Here is a 24967-nt window from a genome sequence, read left to right as displayed (position 1 = left end):
TCATCCCTACACCATGGAGATTCTGATTACATTGGTGACTACAGCTTTTTTGTTGTGCTGCTAAATTCCCCTCAGGAGTAGTTGTACCACTTTACCACAGTTGATATTTTCAGACTAAGATTTTTGGCAACTGGATAGTTTTGTTTTCCCCTGGTTACTAATGAAGTTAACCATATTTCTTTTTTTTAATTTTCAGATTTTTGTTTTTACTTATTTATTTATTTGTTTGGGCTGCCCTGGGTCTTCGTTGCTGGGTGCAGGCTTTCTCTAGCTGCAGTAGAGCCGGATACTGTCTAGTTGTGGTGCTCGGACTTCTCATTGCAGTGATTTCCTTTGTTGCGAAGTGTGGACAGTAGGGTATGTGGGCTTCAGTAGTTGCGGCTCACGGTCTCTAGAGTGCTGGCTCAGTAGTTGTGCACAGACTTAGTTGCCGTGCAACATGTGGGATCTTCCCACACCAGGGATTGAACCCATGTTCCTGAGCTTCCCTGGTGGGTGGTTCAGATGGTAAAGAATCTGCCTGCAATGCAGCAGGCCCCGCTCTGATCCCTGGGTCAGGAACATCCCTTGGAGAAGGAAATGGCAACCCATTCCAGTGTTCTTGCCTGGAGAATTCCATGGACAGAGGAGCCTGGTTGGGCTATAGTCCATGGGGTCGCCAAAGAGTCGGCCACAAATGAGTGACTAACACTTGCCCCTGCTTTGGCAGGCAGGTTCCCAACCACTGGACTACTAGGGAAGTTTGAAGTTAAGCATATTTCATGTTTATTTTTACTTGCTTGAATTTTTCTTTTGTGATTTAATTGCAAGTTCAAATAATCTTCTAATAGTTATCCTTCCTGGATTCTAATCCTTTCTTAGTTATATATGTGACAAACAATATGTTTTCCAAATTAATATCTATTGAGGCACAGAATTTTTTTCATTTTAGTGAAATCAAAGTCACCAGATCTCCAAGTTTGTGCTTTTGTGTCTTGTTTAGGAAATTCATCCATATTTTGCCGTAAAAATGATGAATTCATGGTTTTTATCTCTAGGTTTATAATCATTCATTCAATAAGTATTTATTGAGTGCCTGTTACTATTTTTCATTGGTTTTAATGTCACATTTTTCACATTTCTGATAATAAGATATAATTGAAAGCATCATATGTTTAATTCTTTAATTTACCATGGAGCTTTCATTGATGGTTTCATTTAGGGCTTCATGGTGGCTCAACTGGTAAAGAATCTGCCTGCAGTGCAGGAGACCTGGGTGCCATCCCTGGGTTGGGAAGATTCCCTGGAGAAGGGAACAGCTATCCACTCCAGTATTGTGACCTGGAGAATTCCATGGACTGTATAGTCCATGGGGTCACAAAGAGGCAGACACCACTGAGCGACTTTCATTTTCACTGATGATTAACCACTTTGTTTATTTTGATTTATCAAATCAAGGTCACTATGAGAAAAATTTTTTTGAGATAATAGTTTAAAACTTTTTAATCCCTTAGTTTACTGTTTTGTCAAGCAGTAATTTCATTGATAATTTTTTGTATGTCAAGTATTATTCTAGGTATCAGGAATACACAGAAGACTAGGACATGATTTCTTACCTCCAGGGAATTTATGATTTAGTGTACTGACCTCCAAAAAAGGCTACTTCCTCAACAGTTCATTGGGATTTGAAAAGAAGAAAGATTTATTCTTAATCTATTATTCAATTTTTGTCTGTTTTATAATATACAGTTGTGTATATATGCAATTTATTAGAGGCTAATATGCATGTATTATACACAATTGTTAAGATATGTGTTTAGATTGAATGCAAAATTAAAAGAAACTTGTGCACTTATGAATGGGGATGTAAATTAAAGAAATAATTATAAAAGTATCATAAGTATAATATCAAACATATTAGGGAGAAATAGGGAAGTATATGGGAGATATATGAGAGGTAACAGAGAGGTGAGCATATTCCAGGTTACCCTGGGTATAGTTGAGTCGTTTGAAGTGTGGAGTTGTAGACAGAGAAGGTGACCCATTAATTTTGAAGAAGTGAGCCTAAGAGGTCAGGAGCATTAGATGGACATTTGTGTACTTGATGTGTGGTGAGATGTGGGATGTAGCAGGAAATGAGAGTGGATTGGTGGTTGGGGGCCAGATTACTTGAATAAGGCGTTTTAGCTCAGTTCTGTATAAAATAGGATACTACTGAAGGGTTTTAGTTTATGTTAATGATATGATCATACTTTAATTGTTTTGAAAGATAACTCCACTGGCAGTGTGGGTAGTGTTTTGACCTAAGAAAGAACTCAAAACACAGAAGACTATTGAAGAGTCAATAGTTTGAGTGCTTCCTGTAGTCTATTCTCCATAATTCAGCATATCTATCAGGAACTTCCTTTATCATGGGTAACACAGATTTGAAGGTGAACTTACTTTCTATCTATAATTTTTAGATTATTTTATTTCTTAAAAAGAAGCCTTGCTTGTTTCACTGTAATTTTATAGGAGTCTGAACTCATCTAATAAATGAACCTGACATTTTAGGTTTTTCAACCTTGTTGATGACATAGGTGATGTGGAAAAGATTGCAGATGGACTACATGGTTATTTACTAACTACCATTTCCTCAATAAACATCTGTTACAAACAGCTGTATGCCATTATATAAAGGGAACATATTCTACCTCATATCTAGCTCTCATTCACTTTGTTTTGCTCTGTATTTTTTGCTGAGTATCAAAATTGTCATCCTTCCAAAGTTGAGAAAAAGTCATCCTTGAGGTGTATTTAATGGGGTGTATTTAATTTCACAGCTTAAGCAAGTGTTGTCCCCTCTTTGTAAACAATAGGTTGGGTAAATGTTAGGTTGAGTAATATAGATTAGAGAAGAGGAAGAAGGCAGAAAAGATAGGGAAAATGCTGGGAAGGGTATCTAATTGTGAAGTAAAGAAGAGAGTACTTGGTATCCTGTTGAGGTGATGCTGCTTATCTGGACCATTACTGTCATCCAAGTGAAGTGTTATAGCTATATTTGTATATCCAGTTAGGAGAGGGCAGATCCTTACCCTCAACTCATACAAAAGCATTACGTGTGCTTTTTATTTCATCATTCAAACCATGTGTATATATCACATATGTATGCCTCTGGCTGCATGCATGCTCAGTCATGTTCAGCTTTTTGCAAACCAATGGACTGTGGCCCATCCTTTGTTCATGGAACTTTCCAGGCAAGAATGCTGGAGTGGGTAGCCATTTCCTCCTCCAGGGAATCTTCCTGATCCAGGAATCAAACCCATGTCTCCTGTGTCTCCTCCACTGGCAGGTGGATTCTTTACTACTGTGCCACCTGGGAACCCCATCATATATGTATACCATAATATATATACTGTGTATATACATATGGAGGAGTGGATTACTTTCTTTTTTGAATGTATTTTATAAACTGTTCTTTATTAGTTTTCAGAGTTGGTAATGTGTTTCTTTAATAAGTATCATCTTCTTGATGGCTGTAAGGTGTTAGCATTTTAAACAACAAAACAATGATTTTTTTTTGCTTATTTTGGTGTGTTGTTTACATATACTTTCCTACCTACTTGGATTTTAGTTTTTACACAGGTTTTACTAATTCATATAAATAATAAAAGTGATTAGTGAGTATATTAATACTTTAAGATGTGAAAGCTTTGGATCTAAAATTTGTATTTGAGGAGATTTATATCATTTCCCTATATTCTTTTATATATTTATAATTTAAATAATTCTGTGTATGTGTATTTGCATGTTTAGGTATGCTTCTATCATTAGTCCTTCAGGGCTGGCACGTACGGTGGTGCAGGATGTGCATTGGGCAGCTCCAAAGGATGTTGTTTATATAGACTGCTATGTATAGTGTGACAGCCTAAATAACTATGCTGATACAATAGTTTTTAGTGTTGAAATTTAAATAATTGTCTGGTTTAATTCAGGCACAGCCGGTTGGAGATTGTGATTTTAATATTCGTCTTCAGTGTATAGAAAGAGAAATAATAAATCCTCGACATGAAAAAATGAAGACAGGGCTCATTGACAAAACACAGGAACCATTCAGTGTCAGACATAAGCCATTTTTTGACATCTATGCTTCAAGAAAGGTAAAGTTTTCTAATTAGTACTTACAGTGTATCAAAATTTAACTTGTGAAAGGAATATGAATGACATTTTGAGGCCCTCTTGTCTTGATTTTTCCAGAAATTACTTGAATATTAGCACTGTTTTGGACAGACATGTGAAATCTCAAGTCTGCACATTGACAAAATTCTGTTTTTTTTTTAATTTAAATATAATTGATTTACAATTTTGTGTTAGTTTTGGGTGCACAGCAAATTAATTCAGTTACATATATATGTATATATATTCTTTTTCATTATAGGTTATTGTATAATGTTGAATATAGTTCTTTGTGCTGTACAGTAGGTCATTGTTTATCTACTTTATCTTGGTAAGATTTTAGTGATGGAAACTTAAGTTGTTCCTTTTTTCTCATAATAGTATTTGATTCATGGTTGTTAGTTTATGTTTTTTAAAAAACTGTGAAGAGAATAGAATTATATAAAGTGAAAATCACCCGTTAGGCCTTCTGAAGGTCAACAGTGTTTAGTGTGTAGTCTTATTTAAAAAACTAATTTATATATATGGATGTATATATGTACATGGAGAGTTTTCTTTTGTTATTGCTTTTTTGTTGTTTTGACACTGAAAATGCATCATACTAAATATTCGGGATTTATTTCACTTAACAGTACTTGGAAATACTACTTGGAAATATTTCCATGTCATGCAAAGAGATTTGTAATTGCTGCATAGTATTTGACAGTAAAGATGCACCATGGAATTATTATGTTTCAGAAGAGGGGTGGTTAGGATAGAGGAATACAGGAAATAAAGCAACATGAGCAATTACATGTTTTAAATTTTTTTCTGGTATAATCTCACACGTTGGATGATGTAAGTTTGTGTTGTATTTGAACTGCTTCTGCTCAAGTCTGCTCAATTTGGTATTAGGCCTTGGATATAATATTAGCAATAATCTTAGCCCTGTTGAATGCCTATCTTTTTTTTTCAACAGATACAAATTTACACTTTCACATTTTGCGTAATGCCTGCTTGGCATGGTCCCGTTGGTTGACTTCTGGTGCCACAGCCTTCCTATAGTTCACTGCTTGCCTTTAGTCTGTTTTGGCTGCAGGAATAGGGGTGCCTATAAGAGCCATACACTTCTGTGCCCTGCCCAGTTGGTAGGGTAAGGATAATGTTAACATTTAGTGCAGATCACACCCTTCATGGAAATCTGCTAACTGGAGTTATGTTCAGTTCAGTTCAGTTGCTCAGTCGTATCTGACTCTTTGCGACCCCATGAACCGCAGCACGCTAGGCCTCCCTGTCCATCACCAACTCCCAGAGTCCACACAAACCCATGTCCATCGAGTCGGTGATGCCATCCAACCATCTTATCCTCTGTTGTCCCCTTCTCCTCCTGCCCTCAATCTTTCCCAGCATCAGGGTCTTTTCCAATGAGTCAGCCCTTTGCATCAGGTGGCCAAAGTATTGGAGTTTCAGCTTTGTACCCTTATAGAAATATTTTCTAAATTATTAATAAAGCATAAAAGTTGAGCAGAAACCAGATTCTTTCAGTTTGCATTCATTTTTAAAAAAAACCATTTTGACAGCTTGTGTTGCCATAATTCAAAGTTTAGCGTTTAAGAAAACGTGTTAGTGTAGTTTTATTAGTCAGAATCAGTGCTGCTTAGAAATGCTTAGAAAATTGTTCTTCAGGGATCTTAAGCAGTTATGGTGAACAACTTCTCGTAGTTTTTCAGTAGAAAAACATGATGCTCTTATTTTCCTTTGTGCTTTATGAAATCCCCCTTTGAAATTATCATAGGAAATTCTTTTAAAGCAGTGCTAATATTTGGCATTTTAAGTATGTCACCTTTCCTTCCTTTTTTAGTTATTACTGTTATTTTTTGTTCTCAGTTTCTCTTACCAAGGTGTAGAGTTGTGGAATACAGAGAGAAAGCACGTTTTATAGCAGAGTAGGTCTAAAGCAGGCTGTGGTAACACCGGTTATAGAATAGTAGCTATGGTTGACAGGTTATTGCTCTGGAGATTCTTATTATTTTTATCTTTGTTAATGGGAATTATAAAGTAGTGATATTATGAATGATGCAGCATTCAATTTATCTTGAGTCTCCTTTGTGCCAGTTTTGGTACATAGAGATCTCCTTCGATCTTTTTTTTTATAGATGCATAGATTTCCATCTTATCATTATACCATACTTTACTTAACTAATCCATAGTCATAGACATTAGGGTTATTTTTAGCAGGTTGATAGGTTTTTGTTTGTTTTGCATATGGATATCCAGTTGTTCCTGCAGCAGGGAAATATGTATCATTTCTATGAGGAAGGCTAGGTTTTAGATAGTTTTAAACAAACTATAATTCTGAAAAGTGTGTACTTTTGGGTAGAAAAAAGTAGAATTTCATTTCTGTCTATTCATAAAATCTTGAACATAACTGATTTTAGAACTTTATTAGCACAAGCTCTATAAACAGCCTCTTCATTTTGTCTAATTTGATCCGTCAAACTAGTGAAGGGATAATGAGTTGTTCAATTTTTAACTTAATATACATGCATAGATGTTAGAACGCAGCATCCTAAATAGTATTAATAAGTAGCAGTTTCTTAAATTACAATTTTATTTGAATTTCCAGTTTGAAGGCCAGTTAAAAAAGAATTATATCAATAGATTAAATATGGTTAACAAAATTTTTAAAGTCAGACAATAGATAGTTTCTGTTTATCGTCTTAGAAGAGTAACCATTGCTATCAGCGTTTATTGTATCCATCAGAATTTCTTTATACAAGCAAGTACATTTATTTATATTCTTACCACCCTTACCCAGGAGGTGATTCTTGACTTCCTTTCCTATACTTTGCCATTTTTTTTTTTAACTTAAAAATTTATCTTGAGTCGTCTTTGTGCCAGTTTTGGTACATAGAGATCTCCTTCAATCTTTTTTTTTAATAGATGCACAAATTTCCATCTTATCATTATACCATACTTTACTTAACTAATCCATAGTCATAGACATTAGGGTTATTTTTAGCCTGTTGATAGGTTTTGTTTGTTTTGCATTTGGATATCCAGTTGTTCCTGCACCAAGTATTAATGAGATGATCCTTTTTTTTTCATTGAATTCCTTTTGCATCTTTATAAAAAATAAGTTGTCATGTATGTTTGGGCCTATTGCTAAAGGCTTTCTTCTGTGCCCTTGATCTGTATTATCTATCTTTGTGGTGGTAATGTCTTGACTACTTTTGTTTATAATAAATCTTGAAATCAGACAGACTTAATCTTCCAACTTGGTACTTCTTTTTTAAAGTTGTTTTGGCTATTGTAGGCCTTTGTGTTTTCATTGACTTCTCTTTCTGCATTTTGTTTATTATTTTACTTTTAATCAAGATTAGGTGTTCAGTGTGGTCAAATAGCTTTTTATCTACTGTAAACATATAGCTAGAATATAGTTTTCTTTCCAGCTTAGTTTTATTTATTTTATGAATTAAGCAGAAATATATCTTAACGTTGAAGCTTTCTTTTGTTCCTGGGATAAGCCCTACTTAGTCTTAATATATTATTATTATCTTTTGAAAAGGCTTTATTTTTTAGAACAGTTTTAGGTTCATGACAAAATTGAAAGGAAGGTGCAGAGAGTTCTTATCTACCTCCTGCCATCACACTTGCATAGCTGTCTTCTTTAGTACACTCCCCATTTTTCTCTTTCATATGACTAAGCCTGAACTTGGATTATCTCCCATTTGCAAAGTTCTGTTTCTGCCAAGTTATTTCTACTAAGTTGTCTTCATTTCCTGCTTGTTTGCCTCCCTCCACTCCATACCTTTCTCTTATGAGTAGTTATGTTCCCTCGAGGGGTGTATGTAGTTAGCATTTAGCTAGACCATGGAAGGCATCAATCTTGAATGGTTTTAGGAAATTATGGTTGATTAAAAAAGAAGATAAGCAATACCTCAAGAAACAAGAGAAAAATAAATAACCTAACTTTACACCTAAAGCAATTAGAAAAGGAAGAAATGAAGAACCCCAGGGTTAGTAGAAGGAAAGAAATCATAAAAATTAGGGCAGAAATAAATGAAAAAAGCAACAAAGGAGACTGTAGCAAAAATGAACAAAGCTAAAAGCTGGTTCTTTGAGAAGATAAATAAACTAGACAAACAATTAGCCAGACTCATCAATAAAAAAAGGGAGAAGAATCAAATGCAACAAAATTAGAAATGAAAATGGAGAAATCACAACAGACAACAAAGAAATATGAAGGATCATAAGAGACTACTATCAGCCAATAAAATGGACAACTTGGAAGAAATGGATGAATTCTTAGAAAAGTATAACCTTCCAAAACTGAACCAGGAAGAAATATAAAATCTTAACAGACCCATCACAAGCACAGAAATCAAAACTGTAATAAAAAACCTTCCAACAAACAAAAACCCAGGACCAGATGGCTTCACAGGTAAATTCTACCAAAAATTTAGAGAAGAGCTAACATCTATCCTACTCAGACTCTTCCAGAAAATTACAGAGGAAGGTAGACTTCCAGACTCATTCTATGAGGTCACCAGTCACCCTAATACCAAAACCAGACAAAGAGGCAACAAAAAAAGAAAACTACAGGCCAATATCACTGATGAACACAGATGCAAAAAATCCTTGACAAAATTCTAGCAAACAGAATCCAACAACATATTAAAAAGATCATAAATCATGATCAAGTGGGCTTTATCCCAGGGATGCAAGGATTCTTCAATATTTTCAAATCAATCAATGTGATACACCACATTAACAAATTGAAAGATAAAAACCATATGATTATCTCAATAAATGCAGAGAAAGCCTTTGACAAAATTCAACATCCATTTACGATAAAAACCCTCCAGAAAGCAGGCATAGAAGGAACATACCTCAACATAATAAAAGCCATATATGATAAACCCACAGCAGACATTATCCTCAGTGGTGAAAAATTGAAAGCATTTCCCCCAAAGTCAGGAACAAGACAAGGGTGCCCACTCTCACCCCTACTATTCAACATAGTTTTGGAAGTTTTAGCCACAGCAATAAAAAAAAGAAAAAGAAATAAAAGGAATCCAGATTATAAAAGAAGAAGTAAAACTTTCACTGTTTGCAGATGACATGATCCTCTACATAGAAAACCCTAAAGACACCACCAGAACACTACTAGAGCTAATCAATGAATATAGTAAAGTTGCAGGATATAAAATTAACACACAGAAATCCCTTGCATTCCTATATACTAACAATGAGAAAACAGAAAGAGAAATTAAGGAAACAATTTCATTCATCAGTGCAACAAAAAGAATAAAACACTTAGGAATAAATGTACCTAAAGAAACAAAAGACCTATATATAGAAAACTATAAAACACTGATGAAAGAACTCAAAAATGACACAAATAGATGGAGAAATATACCATGTTCATGGATCAAAAGAATCCATATAGTGAAAATGAGTGTACTACTCAAAGCAATCTATAGATTCAGTGCAATCCCTGCTGCTGCTACTGCTGCTAAATCACTTCAGTAGTGTCTGACTGTGTGACCCCATAGACGGCATCCTGTCCCTGGGATTCTCCAGGCAAGAACACTGGAGTGGGTTGCCATTTCCTTCTCCAATGCATGAAAGTGAAAAGTGAAAGGGAAGTCACTCAGTCGTGTCCAACTCTTCATGACCCCATGGACTGCAGCTTACCAGGCTCCTCTGTCCATGGGATTTTCCAGGCAAGAGTACTGGAGTGGGGTACCATTGCCTTTTCCACAATGCAATCCCTATGAAGCTACCAATGGTATTTTTTGGAAAACTAGAACAAATAATTTCACAATTTGTATGGAAATACAAAAAACCTTGACTAGCCAAAGCAATCTTGAGAAAGAAGAATGGAACTGGAGGTATCAACCTGCCCGACTTCAGACTATACTACAAATCAACAGTCATCAAGACAGTATGGTACTGGCACAAAGACAGAAATATAGATTAATGGAACAAAGCAGCCCAGATATAAATCCATGCACCTATGGACATCTTATCTTTGACAAAGAGGCAAGACTATACAATGAAGAAAAGACAATCTCTTTAACAAGTGGTGCTGGGAGAACTGGTCAACCACGGTAAAAGAGTAAAACTAGAACACTTTCTAACACCATACACAAAAATAAAATGGATCAAAGATCCAAACATAAGACCAGATACTATAAAACTCTTAGAGGAGAACATAGGCAAAACACTCTCTGACATAAATCACAGCAGGATCCTCTATGACCCACCTCCCAGAGTAATGGAAATAAAAGCAAAAACAAACAAATGGGACCTGCTGCTGCTGCTGCTGCTGCTGCTAAGTCGCTTCAGTCATGTCTGACTCTGTGCAATCCCATAGACGGCAGCCCACCAGGCTCCCCCGTCCCTGGGATTCTCCAGGCAAGAACACTGGAGTGGGTTGCCATTTCCTTCTCCAATGCATGAAAGTGAAAAGTGAAAGCGAAGTCGGTCAGTCCTGTCCGACTCTTTGCGACCCCATGGACTACAGCCTACCAGGCTCCTCTGTCCATGGGGTTTTCCAGGCAAGAGTACTGGAGTGGGGTGCCATCACCTTCTCTGAAATGGGACCTAATTAAACTTAAAAGCTTTTGCACAATAAAGGAAACTATAAGCAAGGTGAGAAGACAGCCTTCAGAATGGGAGAAAATAATAGCAAACAAAGCAACTGACAAAGAATTAATCTCAAAAATATACAAGCAGCTCCTACAGCTCAATTCCAGAAAAATAAATGACCCAGTCAACAAATGGGCCAAAGAACTAAACCAACATTTATCTAAAGAAGACATACAGATGGCTAACAAACACATGAAAAGATGCTCAACATCACTCATTATCAGAGAAATACAAATTAAAACCACGAGGTACCATCTCATGCCGGTCAGAATGGCTGCTTTCAAAATGTCTACAAACAATAAGTGCTGGAGAGAGTGTGGAAAAAAGGGAGCCCTCTTACACTGTTGGTGGGAATGCAAGCTAGTACAGCCACTATGGAGAACAGTGTGGAGATCCCTAAAAAAAAACTGGAAATAGAACTACCATACAACCCAGCAATCTGGGCATATACACCAAGGAAACCAGAATTGAAAGTGACAGGTGTACCCCAATGTTCGTTGCAGCACTGTTTACAACAGCTAGGACATGGAAGCAACCTAGGTGTCCATTGGCAGACGAATGGATAAGAAAGCTGTGGTACATATACACAATGGAATGTTCAGTTCAGTTTAGTTCAGTCGCTCAGTCATGTCCGACTCTCTTCGACCCCATGAATTGCAACATGCCAGGCCTCCCTGTCCATCACCAACTCCCGGAGTTCACCCAGACTCATGTCCATCGAGTCAGTGGTGCCATTCATCCATCTCATCCTCTGTCGTCCCCTTCTCCTCCTGCCCCCAATACCCAGCTATTAAAAAGAATGCATTTAAATCAGTTCTAATGAGGTCGATGAAACTGGAGCCTATTATACAAAGTGAAGTAAGTCAGAAAGAAAAACACCAATACAGTATATTAGCGCATATAAACAGAATTTAGAAAGATGGTAACGATGACCCTACATGCAAGACAGCAAAAGAGACACAGATGTAAAGAACAGACTTTTGGACTCTGGGAGAAGGCAGGGGTGGGATGATTTGAGAGAATACCATTGAAACATGTATATTACCATATGTGAAATAGATAGCCAGTCCTGGTTCGATGCATGAGACAGGGTACTCAGGGCTGGTGCACTGGGATGACCCTGAGGGATGGGATGGGGAGGGAGGTGGGAGGGGGGTTCAGAATGGGAGACACATGTACACCCATTGGGTGATTCATGTCAAAAATCACTACATCATTGTAAAGTAATTAGCCTCCAATTAAAATGAATTAATTAATTTTAAAAAAAGTTAAGGAAGACTCCATTCCTTTTATCTCTCTCAAGTTAAAACAGAAAAAAAAAAAAACAAACAGGAAAAAGAAAGACCTAATAATCTCTTAAAAGTTTCTAGCAATAATTTTTTTTGCTTTTCTCTTCTTGGAGTCATTTTACTTTCACATGTCCAGTTTAGTTGCTTTATTAAAATTCTGTGGAAAATATTTTTCAATGATTTATTACTGTTTTGAAAGTAAAATATTTGATGTGTAGGATGAAAGTAATAAATATGAAGATTTCTAATAACTTTTGAGAAGATTAAACAGAATTACAAAAACTTTTTTTAATTGCACCTAATTTTTCAAGAGCTTATACTCATCTAGTTTAATAAGGATTTTATAAATATTCATCTGTTATTTTCTTGCATACTCTGCTAGCTAGGAAGTTTAGGTTTTATGTATATATACACGTATTTCATCTGGCATTCAGATTAATTTTCTAGGTATTGCCTTACTTTTCTTTCTTTTCTTATTTTATCCTTAAATATAAATTTATAGTTCTTAAGTGTTTGTCTAGACTAGTAGTTCATAAAGAAAATCTAGCCATAAGATGTGTTATTTATATATACAAATGTTATATGACTTTATCATTGTATTGTTTATATATATAGTAAAAGAAAAAGTACCTTTGAGAGTTTGCTATTGCAACTGTGGTTCAAGAGAAGGAAAAAACCTTTGTTTAAATTTGAAGAACTGTTCTTCACACATAGAGGTTTTCAGTGATTATGCCTCATTTTTTACGTTATTACAGACATAATGGTAAAACTGTTTTGGTTTAAAGGAAATCGCAAGATGAAAGGAGGCTAACTTTATGTATTCTCATATTTCTGGTGTTCAGTTTTGTACTATCTAGTCTATTAATACGTCATTCATCACCGAAATTGAATATGGCCTAATGGATACTTTCAGTCTCATTCATTTACCATTTCAGAGGAGAATTTAAGAAAATCACAGTAATGTGTAATAAAGAGAGCTCTTAATTGCTTTTGTATAGTGAACCTCAAAATTTATTGTTCCAGGAAACTTCTTTTGGGGTAGTAAATCTTGTTCACTGAAATGTGAAGAGATCATTTATATGTGGTACCAAATATATTTTAAACATTTCTATGGACTCAAAGTTGTAATATGGGGAAATTGCCATCTGTTTGCTCAGAATAGCAGCTAAACTTCTTTTTTTACCATCAACATTCAGGAGATAGATATTAGTACTATGGATTCAGAAGGAAAAAGTAATTATTGTCCTCTAAAGTGATTAGGGAGAGAAGGCAATGGAACCCCACTCCAATACTCTTGCCTGGAAAATCCCATGGACGGAGGGGCCTGGTAGCTAAGAGTCGGGCACAACTGAGCGACTTTGCTTTCACTTTCATGCATTGGAGAAGGAAATGGCAACCCACTCCGGTATTCTTGCCTGGAGAATCCCAGGGACAGAGGAGCCTGGTGGCTGCCGTCTATGGGGTCGCACAGAGTCGGACACGACTGAAGCGACTTAGCAGCAGTAGCAGCAGCAGCAAAGTGATTAGGAGGCAGTTTCTTTTCTAAAAAGTCTGATAGATTAATTCCTCTAACCAGGTGTGGGTGTGAATTTACTATAGGTTAACTTATAGTAGCACAGGATTGACTTATAACACATTTTCAAATTCAACTGAACCCCCCCCCCCCTTTTTTTTAAGTGTGTGTCTCTCATTGGTGTGAGCCAGTAATTTTGTATCAGTGTCCGACCTTGTAGTTTTATTAGAATTTTAAAATGAAAGATTAAGGTTAAATAATAGCTTTTGTCTTTTCCAGTTACATAGAAAATTAAGTGAACCTTCTGTTGGTCATTGTTGAAATGATGGAGGGTACTTAGTTCCAGCACATGAGTTTAAAAGTAATGTCTATAGTACATCTTTTTTTTTTTTCCTAAAGTAAAAAACCTCACAACTCTCATCACATTGCTCAAAGAGTAAATAATTAACAATTCCAGACTTTCTTAAAACCTATAATATGTGTTTCAATTCTCCCCTAAGAATTGGAAAGAGTTAGAATGGACTTTGGGACATGGTTTTGAAAATGTAACCTTTTGCAGTGGATTAGGAAAACTAGGGACATTTGTTATATATATATATTTGGTTAGATTATATCCCTTGGTTATTGAATGCACATCTAGTCATTTTTATACCACAAATAGGGCCAGTCTTAACCAAAAGTAAAATATTGTGTCATTGTTGAAGAATTGCAATAAAATTTTAAAATAGTTTATAAAATATCTAGGAAAATGGAATTGGGGCTTCTTATTTTATGTGCTTTACTACTTAGGACAATAGTAAATATATTTGAATATGTATTGTATAATGTTTAGTCATAGAATATTTGGTCTGTGATGACTTCACAGGGTGCAAGTGAAGCACTGAAGAACTTGATTTGATTGTAGAGTAACAGATGAACTAATCCTAATATGTGTTTTCTGGGAAGCAACAGTGTACTATTATGATAGAAGATGAGTATAGAATATCGTTGATCCTTGAATTACATGGCGGTTTGGGGCTCTGGCCCCCCATGGAGTTGGAAATTCCAATAAAACTTTGCAGTCGGCCTCCTTTATCTGTGGTTCTACATCCTTGGATTCAATGAACCGTTGATCATAAGGTACTGTAGTACATATTTATTTTACCAAAAACCCATATATAAGTGGACCTGTAGGATGGTGGCATACATGAAGATGACCATGATCCAAGTGTTGAAGTCCTTGTTGTGAGTTTGATAGACAGAATTGAACAATTAAGGTTAAAGTTAGAGTAGCTGATGGATATGATGACCAAGGATTAGAGCTCTTTATTTAAAGTGAAAAAGTAAAGTCTTGGAAATAGCTTTAAATTTCTATGAGAGCCTACCATCAGGGTGAGGGTTATGTGGAACATGTTTTATTCAATGCATGAGTTCTTCAAGCACCTCTATTAGAACTTGCTCTTTTCATTCTTTCTTCTTGGGGCTGTTTAATCCCTGAGCCCCACATTGCCTTCTCTGTTACTGTATCTGTTAGTGTAATAGACTCTTCCTACTTCAAACCTTCCTCTTGACAACTTTCTCTTTTCTATAGTTCATTTGAAATGCTCAGAAGTCATTTTAGAAATTAAAAAAAGGATGGTTTATAAAGGTTTAAACCCCCTTTATCTTTTAAAAGTTTATAAAAATATACTTTTGGGGGATACTTAAGGAAAAGCAGTACTCATTAAATATTTGCTCTAATTATAGGTATTATAGTAACAGCTATATATTTCTAAATTAAAATCTTACAGTAATTTGCCATGTTTGTTGAATTATAAACCAGAAGAAAATAAGTTGAAGATATTAAAGGAATAGTACCATTATCTTTTTAATTTTATTATTATTATTTTTATGTTTGGCTGTGCTGGGTCTTTGTTGCGGCGCAGGGGCTCTTTGTTGCTGCAGGTGGGCTTTCTTTAGTTGTAACTTGTGGGCTTAGTTGCCGTGCAGCACATGAGACCTTAGTTCCCAGACCAGGGATTGAACCTGTGACTCGTGCATTGCGAGCCGGATTCGTAACCACTGGACAAATTTGGAAGTCCTATATCATCCTTTTTGAACTCTTTACTGTGGATATAATTTTACCCATTGACAAATTTGAGGGAAGTCTACTTTTCTTCTATTTACAGTGAACCTGAAAAGGAAAAGAAAATATCTGGTCACATAAATGGTTTTGGAGACTTAAATAGGATTCTCTTTAAAAAAGTATGATTGAACTTTGCAAAATTATATTTATTACTGGTTTTAGGAGTTACAACTTAATTTTATTAAAATTATTCTCAGTATGTATTTACCAAAATTATTTTCTCCTATTGATTAAGTTTTCTGCAGTACAGTGGCACAGTTTTAAACTGTGTTATCATAGACATAATGAATTGTTTGCTACTTTCATAGCCTTATTTTGTCAGTAAATGTGCATTAGGATAACTGTATATGATTCCACTTGGATGAAATAAAGTTAGTGCTTCTGGTTAACCTGACACCTTGAGCTTATGTTCTTCAATCTATTGACTTTTTAAATGATAGTGTATTTGACTGTGTTTTTAGGTGCTTAAAATACATGAACAATTAGGCATGATACTTCGCCTCACAGAGATTACATTTAAATAGAGAAAGTGAACTGTTAAATTCTGAATCATCTCTTCTGTACAGGCAGAATATTTTAAGACTAACAGGTTGTAGGGACACAGGTTGGAAGAAGAGACTTGGATGGTGAAGGAGGATGGAGAGAAGATGAGTTAGTCATTGTTCATGTTCAGAAATAAGCTTAAGAATGTGTTGCTGTTTGTTTTTAAACAACTAGAGGGAAGAAAATATGGCTACCCCTTAATTATGATGGAATGACCAGAAAAACCAAACCGTCAATGAACCAAGAATGTAGTAGCTTTTAATTCTAGCTGTTTGAGGTGAGATAATTAACTATACTAAGTCCAGATGTATGGCACCAGGAGGTTCAGAATACCTGGATTTTTTTTTTTTTTTTTTGGTCTGAGAAGACAGGAATTTAAGGGAAAATCTTATTTATGTTTAGGATTCCTTTTAGGCATATTAGACCAGTGTTGTTTATGGTATGGAGTACATGACTGCTGTATTTTGTTTGGAATTAATGAGAGCCTCTCCCAGCTTGAGCTGTGGGTTCCCTCCATCTTTTAGACTGATTTTATTCAGGGAAAGCAAAAAATGACATTTCAGATACCCATATACCTGGGTCATCTTTTCTAAATCTTAGTGCACTGTAAATCAGTGTTTTATCAAGGTATAAGTAGAATAGATTTTATTACTGATTCTAGGAGGTTCCCAAAGAGGTTTTTTTTTTTTTTTTTAATGTTATTTTTAAGTAGAATCTTGAATGGCCCATAGTTTTATATGCTTAGAAACAAGGGTAATAAATTCAAGATGGTGATTTGTTGTCATTCAGTCTCTTAGCCGTGTCTGACTCTTTGTGACTCCATGAACCGTAGCGTTCCAGGCTTCCCTGTCCACCATCTCCCAGTTTGCTCAACCTCATTTCCATTGAATTGGTGACGCCATCAACCATCTTGTCTTCTGTTGTCCCCTTCTCCTCCTGCCTTCAGTGTGTCCCTGCATCAGGGTTGTTTCCAGTGAGTTGGCTTTTCTCATCAGGTGGCCAAAATATTGGAGCTTCAGCTTCAGCATCAGTACTTCCAATGAACATTCAGGATTGATTTCCTTTAGGATTGACTGGTTTGATCTCCTTTCTGTCCAAGGGACTCTCAAGAGTCTTCTCCAACACCACAGTTCAAAAGCATCAATTCTTTGGTGCTCAGCCTTCTTTATGATCTAACTCTCGCATCCATACATGACTACTGGATAAACCCTAGCTTTGACTAGATGGACCTTTGTTGGCAAAGTAATGTCTCTCTGCTTTTTAATATGCTGTCTAGGTTTGTCATAGATTTTCTTCCAAGGAGCAAGTGTCTTTTAATTTCATAGCTGCAGTCATCATCTGTTGGTTTAAATCCATTGGTTTTCCAGTACCTAAAATCTACTTTGCTTAGTTTTAACTAATTTTTCATAAATGAGTAACAGTAATTATAGGAAATATAACCACTGCAACAGAGGTATAGCACTTTTGCTATTTTGTTCCTGAAATATTTTTTTTTTAATTGAAGTATAGGTGAGTCCACAATATTGTGACCTGAGGTATTTTATCCAGTAGTCTAGATATAAACCTGAAGGTCCTATTTTTATATGATTTTGAACTTTCTGTGCCATCTTGAAATTGATATAAAGAATAGAGGAAATGTTATATGCTCTTTATATTGTGGATAACAAGATCTCATTCTATTTTTCTGGTACTTCATAAGTGCCATTTACCATCCTAGTATGGGTTGTCCTTGTTCAGAGATATTCTATGTATATTAAAGGCCTCCTCTGTGGTGGCTAACTGGGTCCCTTTACCCATTAACCAACAGGGCCACTGTGGCATCATTCTACAGTCTGTCACTTCTTGATAGCCTCTTGGCAGTAATGCCTAACGGGAAGTCAGGTGCTTTCCTGCTGAGGGGTGTGACTTTGAGGACAGTTTAAATTATATCACCTCAAGAAATATAGTGACAAAAACTTACTGTAATGACTTCAGGCCAACTCCATAGTCCCCACAAGACTGCCCTTACTTAGATACTGGCTACAAGTTTGGAGATCCCCAGGGCCACCTTACTTCAGACCAGTCAGTTACCAATTCTGGGGTCACCCAGGGACTCCTTCAGAATTGGTAATTTGCTAGAAGGCCTTAAAACTCAGAAAAGCACTATACTGATGATTATGGTTTTATTGTATCAAAAGCATACAAGTTAAAACCAGCCAAAGGAAGAGTCTGTTAAGTTTTATTGTAACAAGAGGATGCAAATTAAATCCAGTCAAGATAAGAGCCTAAGCCTAGTAGGGCAAAATATGGAGTGGCTCAAATGGGAACCTTCTGGTTGTCTTCTCTTCAGGGTGTCAGAGACAGTGTTTCCTACTCCTGGCTAAGATGTGTGATCAGACTCAAGGGTATTGCTAGCCAGGAAAACTTACCCAAGCCTTTGGTGTCCAGAGTTTACCTTGCGGATCAATGACATATTATCAGCATGGCTCCCCTTTAGTGAGTATTCAGTCCCTCCTCCCAGAAGTTCAGGCTAATACATTTAGTCTCCAGTTACTCTGGAGGCTGGAACTGATGTGGCTTGTTTCAAACATCATAAATCTTCTTGTTAGACTTTTCAGTGACCAACCCTGCCAGCAAGCGAAGATACTCTTGTCAGGCAGGATATTCCAAGGGTCTGTAGATTTCCTCCCAGTAGCAGATGGCAAAGGCCAGACCTCTTTCTGGTTAAGGTAAATTCTTTAGTACATACCTGTTCAAACAGAGGATGTAGTTTTGAATGGGATCTGTTGTTCTGCAATTTACCACACTGTCCCTTGTTTGAAAGTGTTAAATTATATTATATTTTACATAAAATTGGTTTCCCTTTGTGTACATATTGCAAATTTTTGGTCTTGTCGTTGATGTCTTTCTCGAGTTTTTGTTCTTTTTCTTGTGACATTCACACTAGCTTCTTAGGTAGTTTGGTTTAATTTTTTTTGTATCATGTGTTTATGTAAGTATCCATTCTATCCATGTATTCCTTCCAAAAGTGCTTCAAATTCTTCCAGAATTAGTACATCATACTTTTCTACCCACGAAGGAAATACTCACCTATACTTTGTACCAGCTGCAGTCTGGACAAACATTTTGGAAAACACTTTAGGAGAGGTTGCCCTGGGGTTAAAAAAAAAAAAAAAAAAAAAAGGAATTATAAAAACCAGCCTAAGGGAACTTGGGCCCTAGGCAGTGAGGAGCATTCAAAGATTTTTACATGTGACTGTGACACAACAGATTGTTTCAGAAAGTTAATTCTAGCAGTAGTAAATCGAAGTAGTTTAGAGAGAGGAAGTTAGCCTACAAAGAAGAAGACCAGTTAGGATCCTATTATCCAGATTCAGTTGTCCCACTGGCAATTATGAAGCTAGTAAGGGATGGTTTGTGAGAAAATTACTATGAATGATGGTTTTAGTATTTAAAAAAAACTTACACCTTTAATAATGTATGTATACATTAGACCAGTATCTTTTAAATTTCTCTTAAAATATGTTTTCATCTCATACAGCTTCATGGGATAATATTGGGTAGGCCAAATAGTTCACATTTGGGTTTTTCCGTAACATCATATGGAAAAGCCAGAATGAACTTTTTTGCCAACCCAATACATTCCATGCATTTTCTGCCTGACCTATGCTCATCGACTTTTTTTTTTTAAGTCAATCCTATTACTGTGCTGTTCACTTCATTTTTATTCAGTACATGTTTGTTGAAGTGAGAGCTTACTCTGCACCAGATTACTGTAATAGATGCTGAAGATAAAATGATAATAAAATGTGATTCCTGTCCTCAGCCCACAGATCAATTTGGTAGTCAGACAATTAAACACGAACATCTTGTAATGGAGGGGAGTGCAGTGTGCTGTGAGAGTGTGTTGATGGAGTATATGGACTAGACACTAGGAGATATCTGGGGATGTGATAACGTAGTTTAGAAAAGCCATCAAAAATGTGGACTCTGGAGCCAGAATGATTTTTTATTTTAGTTTCTTGCTTTGTGACCGTGGGCAAGTTCTAAGCTTCACCTTTAAAATGGGGATAATTATGGTCCCTAACTTTATAAGATTGTTATGAGGCTAGACTGAATTAATATGGGTCTCTCATCTGCAGGGGATTGGTTCCCAGACCTCTGTGATGCTAAAATTCTTGATGCTTCAGCCCTTCTGTAAACGAATGGAGTAGAATTGGCCCTCTGTGTCTGCAAGTTCCACATCTGTGGATACAGAGAGCCAACTGTACATGTAAAATGCTTAGAGCAGTGTCTGGCATATGGTGTTATATGTGTTACCTCTTCCTTCTGCTCCTTCTGTTCTTCCCATCTTCACCCCCGCCCCCATGGATAATTAGTACTCAGTAAACATTTGTATAGAACTGTGGATGATAGATGAAATGATAATTACTTTTCTGTTCTCTCAGAAGGCTTTAAGCACCTCTATTAAAAGCGCTGACTGTAAAATGACTATTTTATGTGTATTTAGGTCCATATTAACCAGAAGTCATAAACTGGTAGGCCCCAGAAAGATTAAGCTCATTTAAACCTTAAAAATACTGTCTTTCTAGTATATGTGCTGCCGAAGTGAGCACAATACTGTCTTTCTAGATGAAGATGTGCTCTCCAGTTTGTCATAGTGTTCACTAGTCCTGGTTATCTTTTACCCAGTCCAGTTCAGGTTCATGGCCTGATACCTATAGGCATTTCAGTTTGGGACCTCCACACTAGATCTGACACTAGCCCTTCCAGGAGAAAACGGATTGATCTCTTTTAAAATTTCAAACATTGATAGAATGACAGTTATTGGCTCCGAATGAATGTATGTCGATGCCTCATTCTGAGATTAAAAAGAAAAACTGGAAATCTGGCAAAAAAACTTTGTTTCATGAGGGTGAGTTAGCTTCTACTTTGTGAAATTATGAGAGAATTTTGGTAGAAATAAGATGAACATCCATGAAAAAAACAATTTTCTAGAGAAATTTTGATTTTAGATTTTCTAACTTTTCAAGTGGGATTCACTAGAATTTTTTGAACTATTATGCTTAATTTTACAGAGAAGGCAATGGCACCCCACTCCAGTACTCTTGCCTGGAAAATCCCATGGATGGAGGAGCCTGGTAGGCTGCAGTCCATGGGGTCACTAGGAGTCGGACACGACTGAGTGACTTCACTTTCACTTTTCACTTTCCTGCATTGGAGAAGGAAATGGCAACCCACTCCAGTGTTCTTGCCTGGAGAATCCCAGGCATTGGGGAGCCTGGTGGCTGCCGTCTTATGGGGTCACACAGAGTCGGACACGACTGAAGTGACTTAGCAGCAGCAGCTTAATTTAATTGTAATAATATGAGTTAATGAAACAGCCAATGATAGTGTTCCAGAAGTTATTAATATTTATATTTTGATTAGCTAACTTTAATGATATTGTTGTATAGGTGTCGGTTTAAAAAAAACACAGAAATCAAGTCATTGTTTTTTAAAAAGAATGAATTGGGCTTAAAATTTTTAAAAATAATTTAATTTATATTTGGCTGTGCTTGGTCTTTGCTGCTGTGAGGACTTTTCTCTAGTTGTGGTGAGTGGAGGCTATTCTCTAGTTGTGGTGCACGGGCTTCTCATTGTTGTGGCTTCCCTTGTTGCAGAACACAGGCTCTAGGGTGCAAAGGTTTTGGTAGTTCTGACATGTGGGCTCAGTAGTTGGGGCTCCCAGGCTCTAGAGCACAGGCTCAATAGTTGTCGTGTATGGGCTTACTTGTTCCGTGGCATGTGGAATCTTCCTGGATCAGAGATTGAACCCATATCTCTTGCATTGGCAAGCAAATTCTTCACCACTGAGCCACCAGGGAAGCCCAATATTGGCTTTTTGGTGAGCAAGAAAGGTGTTTTATAGAGTGATTTTTTGCTATTAGAGGAGTATTTAAGGTACAGAAGCATTGAATAATCTTTACCTAAATTAGGAGTTATACTTTGGGAATTAAAAATAATAAATAGTAATATCCAGGTGAGTGGAAGTTTCCATTTTAGGGGGATTGGTAAAACTAGAACTTTAGGAGAATTATGAAAGCACATTAAAAAAAGTGAGCAGATAGAAGCTACTGTATTGAGTATTCTCAGTTGAGGCCATGTGGAGAATATCTACCCAGAAAATATCTGTTGTGAGTAGAATAGTCCAGAACAGAAAGGTAGAGATAGTTTAATCTTTTGTTTAAGAAAAGAATTTTTTTTATACTATGATGAATTAATGTTGCCAGTTTGCATTCCCAATTTTACTGTAGATTCATTTCCTTCTTCACTGTTATCTTAAGCTATCATTTTCCTTATTTCTAAAGGTTCTTTTCTATGCTTTGTAACTTTATAGTTTCTCTTTTGTTTCTCATGTTTTTAATTTCAAGCCCTTTTGTATTATCTTTCTCTGCTTATGCATTTATAATGATTTGGTTTCCAATTACTTTGTGATTCATAGATGTATAAAATATCAATCCAGAGTCAATCACCTGGTATAATCTTTGTCAGTTCCACCAGTCTTTGTTAATGGAAAGTTATATGCCTTCTGCAATGTATTCGGGTAATGAGATATAATACTCATAGGTAAACACATTTAAATCTTGTAAGCATTTGTGAAATACTGTCATGCTTTATTAATATCTGTTTGATAAATTATGTCTACTGTTTTGGGGCTTCCTGGTAGCAGATGGTAAAGAATCTGCCAGCAATGTGGGAGACCTGAGTTTGATCCCTGGGTCAGGAAGATCTGCTGGAGAAGGGAATGGCTGCCCACTCCAGTATTTTTTCCTGACAAATCCCATGGACAGAGGGATCCCATGGCAGGCTGCAGTCCATAGCATTGCTATTTTACCTACTATTTTATCTTTTATCTAATTATCTTCTAATTTTATCTAGTGGAAAATAATCAAGAAAATTGCAGTTCTGAAAGTGTATCCTAAAGTCTTTAGATGAGATTGGGCATGTTGAGGGTGATATGGCTAAAGAAGTCCTAGGCTCTTTAGGATAGATAATTCACCACATACTCCACCTTAAAGCTTCTCCAAGGTTTTGTAGTTAAATATTTTTAAAGTAAAATATCTTAAAATTTTTTTTTATTAGAAATGATTTAAAAACCCAAATCTTAGGTAATTTAAGTAGAACTGTGTTTCTGAATAAAAACTGATGGGAAGAAATGGCTGATTACATCATTGCGTTTGTAGTTTTACTGTTAAATTTAAGGTATTGTTTAGGCATATTGGCCTAGGTTTATATCATCATTGGATTCGTAGTATCCTGAGTACGAACTGGATTGCTGGCATTGGTAGGCAGTCAGGAAATACCTTCCTAATGGAAGAATGGATGAAATTTTATTTTTATTGAGATGTTATCATCTAATAAGATTTTCTAAGAAAAACTTAGCTCTTCTTACATAAAAAATAAGTGCAATTCATAAGTTTTACTTAAAAGATAGAAGAGGAAAGAAAACAGACTAACTTAAAGGTATAGGACATTTTATCTTGGAATATAATATCAGAGACAAGTGTAGAGCAAAGTGAGTTTTAAAATTATCTGATATTTAAGTTATTAAAATAAAACTTAGCTTTTCAAGCCATTCTGTTTTAATTAAGTGTATTCAGCCTCTTTTTGGCTTCTTGATAACTATTCCTTTTTCCCTAGAAGCTGTGCCTAACTTAAACTCTTTTCTCAAAGACTGGTCATTTTACTTGTTGTACTCAACTTTTCTGTGTTTGGTTTGCTCTACTTATAACCCTGGCTTCTCCATTTGTTTAAAATTTTCAGCTCAGTGACACTTTCTTCTGATGTAGTCACTTTCACTTTGGCAACTTATCCTTGGCTATTACTCCTTTAATATTTTAGATTCAGATTTATTGCTTTCTAACCACAGCTGCCATCTTTAAAAATTGATGAGATGCCTCATTAAGACATTTCATCAACTCTACCATCTGTGAGCCATATATGTGCCTTCTTCAGCTGTGTCTGGGTCTTGGTCTTAGTGGGTGTGGTCTTCTTCATTGACTGTACAGTCTCAACCCAAGTGATTCTTTCTGGTTTCTGTGGTTCCTGAATTCTCTGCTGCTGCTGCTAAGTCACTTCAGTCATGTCCGACTCTGTGCGACCCCATAGACGGCAGCCCACCAGGCTCCCCCATTCCTGGGATTCTCCAGGTAAGAGCCCTGGAGTGGGTTGCCATTTCCTTCTCCAACGCATGAAACTGAAAAGTGAAAATGAAGTTGCTCAGTTGTATCTGACTCTTAGCGACCCCATGGACTGCAGCCTACCAGGCTCTTCCATCCATGGGATTTTCCAGGCAAGAGTACTGGAGTGGGGTGCCATTGCCTTCTCCGTCCTGAATTCTCTAGAGTTGCCCTTAGTTTCTTATGGTGGAAGTTGGTATCATTAATTTGTCACCTTTCTTTTTTTCTAATTAGTCATTTAGTGCAATAAATTTTCCAATGATACTGTTCAACTGTATCTGTCAGATATCCACTTTATTTTCATTTTCATTGTTTTGAAATACTTAAAGAATTCCTTTTGACTTCTTTTTATTCTTGAGTTATTTGGAAGTTGGTTATGGATTTTCCGAACATTGGGGGATTTTCCAGATATTTTTCTCTTACTTTTAATTAATTTAATTCATTGTGGTTAGAGAGCATACTTTGTGAGGATTTGACCTATATAGAAGTGTTGTATGCACTTAAAGAAAAATATTTTCTCCTATTGCTGGGTACAGTTTTCTATAAA

The 24967-nt window shown here is 36.2% G+C and overlaps 1 protein-coding gene across 3 annotated transcripts in view; it reads left to right on the top strand.

Moving 5' to 3' along the window:
- Positions 1-24967, top strand: part of RNGTT (RNA guanylyltransferase and 5'-phosphatase) — a 245163-nt gene that overhangs the window by 93166 nt on the left and 127030 nt on the right. For all 3 annotated transcript variants that reach the window (XM_025294588.3, XM_006055334.4, XR_006542359.1), the window contains one exon: positions 3954-4118. In XM_025294588.3, the coding sequence (XP_025150373.1) occupies positions 3954-4118 (165 nt within the window). The remainder of the gene's footprint in view (positions 1-3953; positions 4119-24967) is intronic.

Source organism: Bubalus bubalis, chromosome 10 (assembly GCF_019923935.1).
Source record: "Bubalus bubalis isolate 160015118507 breed Murrah chromosome 10, NDDB_SH_1, whole genome shotgun sequence".
Lineage (NCBI taxonomy): Eukaryota > Metazoa > Chordata > Mammalia > Artiodactyla > Bovidae > Bubalus > Bubalus bubalis.
Note: the sequence above shows the minus strand (reverse complement) of the source record. Positions and strands in the feature narration are given on the sequence as shown.